The sequence below is a fragment of the Rousettus aegyptiacus genome, unplaced genomic scaffold (genome assembly GCF_014176215.1).
Source record: "Rousettus aegyptiacus isolate mRouAeg1 unplaced genomic scaffold, mRouAeg1.p scaffold_m13_p_16, whole genome shotgun sequence".
NCBI lineage: Eukaryota > Metazoa > Chordata > Mammalia > Chiroptera > Pteropodidae > Rousettus > Rousettus aegyptiacus.
The window spans coordinates 42,243,346-42,253,153 of NW_023416291.1; the positions used below are offsets into that span (position 1 = coordinate 42,243,346).

At 54.8% G+C, this 9,808-nt stretch overlaps 1 protein-coding gene across 2 annotated transcripts; it reads right to left on the reverse strand.

The window, feature by feature from the left end:
• Nucleotides 1-203: 203 nt before the first annotated feature.
• Nucleotides 204-8,890, reverse strand: TM6SF2 (transmembrane 6 superfamily member 2). Of its 2 annotated transcripts, XM_016132458.2 has the most exons (10): nt 7,443-8,890; nt 5,756-5,859; nt 5,233-5,330; nt 5,060-5,163; nt 4,614-4,696; nt 4,070-4,194; nt 3,782-3,883; nt 3,358-3,450; nt 2,621-2,740; nt 206-1,701 (listed from the first exon to the last, which is right to left on the reverse strand). In XM_016132458.2, exons 1-10 carry the CDS (start codon nt 7,535-7,537, stop codon nt 1,495-1,497), a joined length of 1,131 nt encoding a protein of 376 aa, XP_015987944.2. In that variant the 5' UTR covers nt 7,538-8,890; the 3' UTR covers nt 206-1,494. The 2 variants fall into 2 exon arrangements, with proteins under 2 accessions (XP_015987945.1, XP_015987944.2); XM_016132459.2 differs by lacking the exon at nt 5,756-5,859 and having other exon boundaries at nt 204-1,701.
• Nucleotides 8,891-9,808: the final 918 nt, after the last annotated feature.

A 9,808-nucleotide genomic window follows, 5' to 3' on the forward strand; every position in this document is an offset into this window, starting at 1 on the left:
AGGAGGGAAGCAAACGAGATGGGGGGCGGTGGGGGGTGCGTTAAAGGGAACGCGGAGGCGCGGGCGCTTCGCGGAGAGAAACCCCGCTGCGGGGGGAAGTAGGAACACGCTGGACAGTCAGTGCAGGACCAAGTCACTGTCCCTACTGGCTGACTGTGAGCCCATGGAGGAACATTTCTGGGGCTCAGTTTAAGCATCTTTAAAATGGAGGAGGGGCTTGATGGAGTCTTCCAGCTCAGATGCCCTGCGTAGTCAGGGGACTGAGTAACCTGGGAAAGGGGCTTGGCCTGCAGGTCTGTTTTCCCCGTTTACCACCGGGTGACCATCGCGTGGTCCTGGACTCTGGCACTGAAAAGGTGCTCATTTGTGGGGCGCGGAACCCACAAACAGTTATCCGATCATGCAGCAACAGATACAAATCCAACTCTGCCCCTTGCCAGCTGTGGAACCTTGGGAGAGAGCTTGGTCTCTGAGCCTCAGTTTCCACCTTCTGGGAAATGGAGTGCTAATTCTTTGGTGAAGATCCAATGGCTAGACATACAATCGATAGGTGGCTAATAAGTGTTGGTAGGAATAGGGAGCAGGAGAGTCTAGTCAAGCCTCTGATTCCCCTCTGGCCCATTACCCGTGAACCTGGCCCTTCATCCAGGTTCAATAATCAAACCAGAAAACAATGAACCCTTCCTTCAACCCCTCGGCTGCCTCCCCAAAATATGAGCCAAACGGACAGCAGAGGCAGGGTTATAGGCTCTGTGGTTGAACTGGCTGGGGCTGGGTTCCTAGCTCATCTGTACCTAGGAGGTGTGACCTCAGATCAAGACTTCTACCTCCTGCAGGCTGTTTCCCCATCTGGAATATGGGGTAAGATCCAGCATATAGCATGTGAGGTTAGCCTTTAGCGTGGTAAACAGTAGGTGCTTAATAAATTGTGCCACACTATTAATTATTATGATTTATTGGCAGAAACAGAACTTTAAAACTCTTCTGATTGTGACTTCAGGCAGGTTCTGGTTCTCTGAGCCTCAGTTTTCCCGACCTGGAAGATGGAACTGTACACACCCACCAGAGGCAGAATTCTGCTATCCGGCATCTCCAGCTCCTGACCTCCTGACCGTCATACTGGCACCAATGAGTGGGCTTTTGCGGGGTCTGAGAAGAGAGTCCCTCACCCCCGCCCGATGAAACACTCAGGCAGCAACATTTTAGGCAACAAAACAGCTTTTACTAAAAGGGTCCGTGGGAGTAATGGGTAAATTCTGGGAGAGTAGAAGAATGTGGCGGTAGGGGAGCGGTGACAGCTGAGTGTGGCTGTAGCCCTCTCTGTCAGAACACCTGGCCCTTGGGTCTTCCATCCCACCAGCTGCCTTGAAACCGCCACAGTCAGGACTAAAGACACCAGGGACAAAACTCCTGCCTTTAAAGACCCAACCTACCCTTCTGGGGACAGCGCCGGCTGGCTGTGTAAACAGAGTCCTGGGGAGTCCCGTGGTCCCATCAGTGCTGCTTTTTGTGGGGGGCCTGGGAGCCAGGGGGTAGATGTAGGAAGAAGGCGGGCCACAACAGGCAGCGATAGGCCAACAGGTGGGGGCCCAGCGCATACATCAGGTTGCACAAGAAGAAGCAGGCCCAGGTATCTTCGGGCACACGGTAGGTGAAGGGTGTGCGCAGGTGCATGGAGGCACCCATGTGTGAGAATTGTGCCTGGTGGCCACACAGGGAGGATGGGTGTCAGGGGCCAGGAGAGAACCAGTCTCAGTATCCCCAACATCTCATCCTGGGGAGCCCGGAAGGTCCTCGTCTCCATCTCACTGGCTCTGCTGACCTACCTGTCTCCCCTTTCCAGTCCCTCTGTCTCTAAATATTCCTGTCCTCACACGTCCTGTCTGTCCTTGTACATCTGTCTGTGAACCTCTTCCCAGCTACCTAATCAGAACCATCTTCACTCTGTCTGCTGGGCCCTGCACCTCATCTCTTTGACCTGGGTCCAGCTCTTTCCCACCCCAGGCAGCTGCCCTCGACATAAATCCTGTTGATTCTACCCCATAGATGTCCTCCTGGTCCCTACTGCCCTGACCTGGGTCCAGCCTTTATCATATCCCATTAGGAATCCAGAAACAGGCCCCTAGCTCTGACTGGGTCCCCATAGCTCAGATACCTCCCATGACTTCCCTTCTTTCTCCGCACAAGCCCCCAAGCTCATGTTCAAAGCCCTCAGCATCTAGCTGCTAATTTCTCTTGCCTCTGCTTTTACCCTTATTATGGCTCTGCTAAATCACTGTCTCCCTCTGTGCCTTTATGCTGGTCTCATTCTTGGAATGCCCTTCCCTGCCTGGAAAGCTCATTCCCATACATTGAAGTCCAGTTCTTATGCCTCCTTTTCTAAGAAATCTGTCCCCTCTGAAATCTCTCTCAGCCTCTTTCCCTCCCTCTCTTCAGTTCTGACCCCATGGAAGTATCTGTGTCTGGCTCTTTTTCCCCCAGGCTAGGGAATCCAGGGGCACTGAGCTGGAGCTGGGGCCTCTCAGGGGCCCAGCATCACCCTGCCCAGGGCAAGCACAAAAGCAATTGATGGGTAGGCTTAAACTTACTTCCTTATGCACCTGCCTCCCCCCAACCTCACCTGGCCTATGGCTCCAGCAAACACCAAGGCCCAGTCCGGCAGCCAGGAACAGCCAGGGAAGATGAGGGCATAGGCAGCCAGGCCGTAGAAGGGCAGTGCATAGAACATGTACATCAGCATCTGAGGGACACACAGCCAACGGGATGAGCAGCTGCCTGATAGGTCTTCTGAGACCCCTTGGGTGGGAGGCCCAGGGAAGATCTTTTCAGCTTCAGACCCCACCCAGGATGGAGGCTCTTTGCACATCCCACCCTATGCAATCTGCACCTCTATTCTCTTTTGTATCCCCTCACCACATACACACATGCACACACTGAGCCTACCCACTGGCACAATGACCAGAGCTACGCAATGGGCATGTGATTCACACTTGGCCAGTCAGAGCCTGCCTGAGACTCATGCTTAAGCTCTGGAGAAATAAGGGCTCACATTCCTCTGAGGTGGCTAAGTAAGATGAAAAGAAGCCTAGAGCTGCCCAAGACTGTCTCTGCCATCCCACAAAGGGACCACCTGAGAATGGAGCCCATACAAAGAAAGCAGAGCCCAGAGACAGAGCTATCCTTGAGCTCTTGGATCCAGTCATACTTGAAGCTATGTCTATACATTTTTAGTAGGACGATAATTCCATCTGTGCTTCTACCAGTTGACTTTGTGTTTCTGGCACCTGCTTCAAATAGGCCCAGTGGATCCCTATGGATGGCAGAACCATGGTCCTCTCTTGTCACCCACTGTCTTACCTGCACCTTTGGGTAGGCCACAGGGTCCCGCAGATATGGCTCATACTGATAGGTATAGACAAAGCAGGCATCTGTGGGACAGTCAAGCACTACCTGGGGCCAAGAGACAAACCAACGACCCACCTCAAACATCCCTCCCCCAGGAAGCCTTCCCCATTCTCCCAGGCAGAACCCAAACCCCTCACTCTGACCTCCCCAAGCCTTGGTTCTCTCCTCTGGCTAAGAATCCACATATTGGAACTGGGGACTAGGCTTTAGGGAATAGGGCTTTGGGATGAAACACTCAAGTCAGACTTATAGAAGAACTGCGGATGATCAGATTGGAGAGCAGTGGCCTTTTTGCACTAAGTAAAGAAACATTGTGGGAAGGGAGGGCTGGGGACGGCGGCTAGAGTGAGGAGAGGAGTAGGCTGGCCAAACTCACAAGGCCCCGGAAGAGGGTGAAGAACCCGGCAAGGATGAGGTAAATGACAAGGGCCAGGTCAGCTGGACGCTGCAGTAGTCCCTTTCTTTGCTCCTCCTGCACCTACCTCATGAGAGAGAGACAGCATGGAAAGTCTGGTATCCAACAGGCACTCCATAAAAGCTCATCCCTTCTTTCCTAATGACCAAGGAGATCCTTCCAAGAAGACAATGTTTTCTACCAGAAAAAACTCAAATTGGGAACATTCGAGTAGGTGGGCACGGGCTTGCCCGAGGGCAAGGAACCTACCATGATGGGGGTACAGTAGGTTGGTGCCCGTGACTGGTTGAAGACCTTCAGGCCAGCCCAGCATGGCACCAGCACGTATGGAATGGCAAGGAAGAAGGTGGGCTTGATCTCTGAGCTGTATTTCCCTGTCATGGTAGGAGAGATGGGTGTCACTCAGCGAGGATTTCCCAGGCCTGGCTGATCCTATTAGCTGAGCCATGCCAGAGTTCCTGGATAGATGTCACGATTCACAAATGCCTTCCTTGCTCAAGCTCTGACACCTCTGGTTCCCCGATGACCATAAGGTGATGTTCATGCTCCTCAACCTGGCCTGCCTCAGTTTACCTTTTGGACACAGCTCCTATACTTCAGTTATTTTTAGGCTCCCCTTCGATACACCCTTCCAAGAGGAAAAGGGGAGAGGTGAGCAGGCTGCTGGCTTAAGCTGTGTATGGGGAAAGCTTTCACAGACATTGGGGAGCAGATAGAGGACCCAGCAGGGGCTTCCAGGCACAGGGCAGTAACCAGCCCGGGGAGGTAGGATTCCTCAAAACCAAGTCCTTACCAAGGATGTTTCCTGGGAGGAACACCAGGATGCTCATGACAAAGGACCCCAGCCAGTACAGTCCAAGGTTTCGGTACCTCTTCCTGGGTTGCAGATGGAGGGGTGGCCAATAGATATCTGTCCCCAGTCTCAGAACCCCCGTCAGAGCCCAGGGTGGACCCTGGGCTCCCCAGCTCTGGGTCCCTCCCAGTTTCGCCCAAGATAAAAGAAACAACAAGTTGAATGAGGGAATAAACAGTCAGACCCTCTACGAAGGACAGAGTGGCTGCTCAGTACAAGAGAAGAGTCCTGACCACCACTGTTACTTGTGACATTTCCTGGAAGCTTCTCCTGACCAGCCCTGGTTGGAGCCCTAGAGAAACCTCCTGATTTCTCCTAGACACACTTCTGGTTCCCCCGGCCTGAGACCCCACCTGTTTCCCAGGGTTCATGTGCCACCCATGCACCTTCTGCGAATGGCAGCAGCCATGGCCAAGTAGAGGAGGTAGTGAACAGTGCCGTCCCAGTAGCAGATGAAGATTCCATGAGCAGTGCGCAGGTATGGCCCGCCCTGTGAGGGTAGGTGTAGGGCTCAGATGCACAGCCAGGCAGGGGCCATCCCAGGCCAACCCCTACATACCTCCTTGGTGTAGAACTCCATGAAGCCCATCATGTAGCCATCTTCCTGGAGAGCAATAAGGAGATCCACCACCGAGGTGAAGGCAAAGACTGCAAACACTGTAGGGAAAGTGGGCAGGGCAGGCCTGGGTGTGGGTGGGGCCTGAGGCTGTGTCAAGGACCCAGATCCAGGCAAGGAGTCTGCACCTAGCTGCTCCCAGTCCCCACTCTACAGGTCACAGCCCTTCCTCAAGGGGAGACACAGTCTTTGCCTTTAGGGGTCCCAGACTGAGAGAGGTACTGTCCCTACCTTCAGGAGACCCCAGAGTGATGGAAAGACACTGTTCCTCCTCTCAGCCTCAAGTACGAAGGGAGAGGGCCTCTGAGGTTTCCCCAGTCAGTGGGGGTTCTCCAGTCTCTCTGAAGTTCTTCAGTCCAATGGGAGCCCTTCGAACTCCCTCCAGTCCGTTGGAGGAGGCCCTTCAAGGGCCCCAGTGTGATGGAGAAGCCCTTCCTCACAGTTCTCTTCCCTCTCACTGACTCACCAGCATAGAGTGGGTCGTAGTAGATCTCCCCACGGGACAAGGTATAGATGGACACAAAGAACAGACCCAGGATCAGGGCGCTCATCAAGGCCACCCCCAGGGGACTGTGAAGAGAAAAACCAAGTCAGGGAGACCAGGCCCATTGCTGAGGCCCCACTGCATTCTAGTGAGGGCAAGAGCAGACTCTGGGAGGCTCCAGGGGATGAGGCTGAAGCATCTGTTTATTCAAGAATGCTATTCTATGAAACTGCCCTTTTCCATCACTAGGCTCTTTCCCTGGCTGTTTTCTCCTCCTGGAAACTGCTTTCAGAAGTCTCATTTCCACTTGGCAAACTTCCATTCATCCTTCATGACCCATCTACACTGCTCATCCTCCAGGAAGCCTTCTCTGACTCCTCAGAAAGAATCATTGCCCAACTTGGGCCAGGTACAGAAGCCCCTTCCGACTGTTATGATTTATTCCATCACTTGCTGATATGTGTTTGACTCAATTTGCTTAATCATTCATTAGACATTGTTGAACCCCTCTGTGGCCAGACCCAGCGCCCACACCTGCCAGAGAGTCTCTAGTGCTCAGCTCTGTACACCTCATTATGTGAAGCTCCCGACTTCTGGCTAAAGTCCAAATGCCTCCATTTACTCCTCCCTATCATTACCCTGATCTGTCCCCATCAACCTGATAAGACAGGTCAAGCTGTTGCATAGACAGTAGAAACCAGATCTTTGGGCAACCCCTCAACACTTGGCAAACCAAGGCACAGAGAAGGCAGACCTATCCAAGGTCACACATTCTCCCTGCCTACTCTCTCCAGACCCTACCACCTCTGAAAACCCTCTGATCCCTAGGATCCCCATTTCCGGCCCCATCTGACCAACAATGACAATTATAGTAATCAGATGGGGCCACACTAGAGTCTTTGCACACAATTTGTAATCCTTAAATGAACTATGAGATAAGATCTAGGATTATGCTCAATACTAAGCAAGGAACCTGAGGCAACCTGGAGCACTCAGGGTCCAAGGGTATGGAACCAGAAATCTGTACCCAAGGAGCCAAACCCATAGTCAAGACTCCCTCCACCCCATGTCTTGGGTTGAGCTGAGTTCGCGAGTGCGAGGGGCCTGATGATGCCAGGTACCAGTAGCTGGGTCCACAGGGGTGGGGTCTAAGATTAGGAGACAGGAATAGGGAGGTCAAGATATGTAGGGGAAACTGAAACTAGGGTCAGAGTGAGCAAGTCCTGAACAAAAGAAAGTCCCAGGCCTGAGACAGGAGCTGGAGGAACTGGCTGGTAGGGACGGTGCAGCAGAACATGTGTGGGGCAAAAGCCTGGTCATCAAGGCCTTATCTGGGACGATACTTTGGAGCCTGTGCTGGGAATATTCCTGGAAAAACCCCAGAAACGCTCCAAAACTCTGCCCTTTGAGAGGTTCTGCTTCTCAACAACCCTTCTCCCCAGGCCTCAAACGTCCCAGGGGCACCCCCACCCCCAGCACAAAGCCTCCTAGCCGGTGGGTTAAGGACTTCCGGTTGGCGGGTTCTGACCCATCCGCGTCCTGCCATGCTGATGTTGCTGGGGCTCCAAGCTCTGCCGGAGCCGGGCCCGCCGTGCGCACGCAACGTCTCTCCGGCCCCCATCTCACACCCCAGTCCCGCCCCGCCGTCCCCCAGCCCCCTTGCACGCACTGCGAGAGCGCCGCGACGTGGTGGAGCGCATAGAACACTGGGAGCGCGCCAAGCGACAAAGCCGCGATCTTGCCCGCCAGCAGTGGGGTGTCCATAGCTGCAGCACTCGGACACTGGCACGGACCCCGGCGACCTCCAGAATGCTCGGCTCCTCCGCTGCAGTGTGTCTGGGCGGGAGGGACGACCTGGCCCCGCCCCGAGCAAAGGTCAACTCCCTCTGTGCCCTGGTCCTGTCGCCACTGCCTTGGCTGCCCTGTGCACTCCTGTGGAGCCCCTCCCCCTCAAAGCGGTCCCTATCCCTCGACCCCTTCAATGGACTCTATAATACAGAACACGCCGCCTCGGATGCTTCCAGATGCTTCCCCAGTGGCAACTTCATTCTGAGGGAATTCATTCTCCTCGTTCTGCTCTTCTGCTTTCTTCATCCTAAGGCACCGGTGTCCCAGCCTCGACTCCCACCCACATTCCTGTTTTCTCTTCCCCCAGGATCAAGTAGGCATGGCCCTTGCATGCTGAAGGAGGAAACTCACTGCTTGGGTGCAGTTACCTTCAGAGCACTTGGATTTGCGTTTTCACGCAGGGGCCACACATTTAAACTCGTGTTCAAGTGTGAAGCTTTGAGCCTGGGGGCCATCTCAGCGCAGGCGGCCATGGCCCTGGGTTGCGGCTCCTTGAAGGACTCAGTGATTCTGTGCTCTGAGATCCTGTCATGCAACCTGGACATATTGTGGGCGGCTGAGGCGGGACCCCTGCTCGCGTGGGTGGGGCCGGAAGAGTGTGAAGAGTTTGGTGAGTTTGGTAGTGTTCCTGGCAAGAATCGGTCAGCCCTGTGGCTGGGAGGCGGGGAGCCGGGAGAGGGTTCTGAACAGTCTGGAGGCTGGGCTAAGTCCAGAGGGAGATGTAAAGTGGAGGCTGGACCTATAAAGGGGCTGCAGGGTGGAGAATTAGGAGGCAGCTGTCTTTGTCACGCCCACAAACCAGCTATGTGTTTTTGCCCATGTAGTTCTCGCGGCTACTGGAAAGGGTGATTCCTGCCTGGAGGGGTTGTGGGACACAGTTTAGGGTTGGAATAAGATAGAAACCTCGTGCCTTCTCCATGTAGCCCCTTGGCCCTATGCCAGGTGGGTCCTATCTCAGCCTGGGTGACATGATCTGGCCACCGACCTGACAGCCACCTTCCCCAGGTGCCTGTTGCCCTGGGGGTGAAATTCAGGTTCCTCTGGGCTGACCTGAAGCTCCAGCCTGGTTTCTTGACCTTCCCAATGCTGGCAGTGCCGACAGTCCACAGGTCTCTTTCCTGTATACAAGATGGACCCCCTTGTTTTTCCTCACCCTTTAAAGTAGATCCTAACGTCCCCTCCTCAAGGAAGCCCTTCCTGCCACCGGCAGGGCCAGGAATGTCTGGCCCAGCTCTTTCTAGGGGCTTGGCTTTATACTGTGGTGGGGAGGCACCTGTGTGCATGCACGCGCGCGCACACACACACACAGCATCTAGAGGCCTCCTCTTCCAACTCTCCCTCTACCTTGGGGGTAAAGTCCACGAGCTGACTCTGGCCAGTCTCCCAGCCAGAATTCAGAGGGATAACCCTGACCTGGATGGTGGGGTGCCTGGGACTGAAGCGCAGCGTCCCCATTGCTGTAACCTCTGGAAGTACGTAGGTGGCCCAGGTCAAGGTGTGCTTGGGACCCTGGCACATATCACCTTCATCCTGCCTGGGTACAGCACCATGGAGCAGAGATGGTGGCATGTCACCCAGCCGGGACTCTGCTGCTGAGACCCTCCCAACTCCCTGGAGGTCCCACTGAGACCCTGCCCAGGCCACCTGCACCACAGGTTTGGGTTCCTCTTGGCAACATTTATCAGTCTCAGATTGTTATGGGTTCACCAACACGTCCCCATTCATCCCGGGACACCAAATCCAACTCAAGCCCTCAGAGCCCACGAGCAGAGGTTGACCAGAACCCACTTGGTGCACGTGCGGGAGCAGACAAGTAGGTTGTGGGCTCATCAGAGTCCCAGGCCATGATACTCCAAGCATGGCTGCAGCTGGATGCCCAAGTGTTTCTGCACAAATGTGAGGCACTGGCTCTGGAGACGTGGGGAGCTGCTCAGAGCGTACACCTTAGCTTGGGCCACCCACCCACCTCCTATCCTCCAGGAGGCATGTGTAATCTTAGCACACAGCTGTCCCCCAAAGGCACAAGACCCAGGGAGGTGTGTCTATCACAGAGGTGGGGCCCAGGGCAGCTGGGGCAGCCTGGGTGCAGCCATCACTGGCTGGGGCTGGCTGGGTTTGGGGCCTGTAGCAGCCAACTGCCGGGGAGGAGGGAAACACAGGTATGTCCTGAGGGAAGGTTGGGTCCTG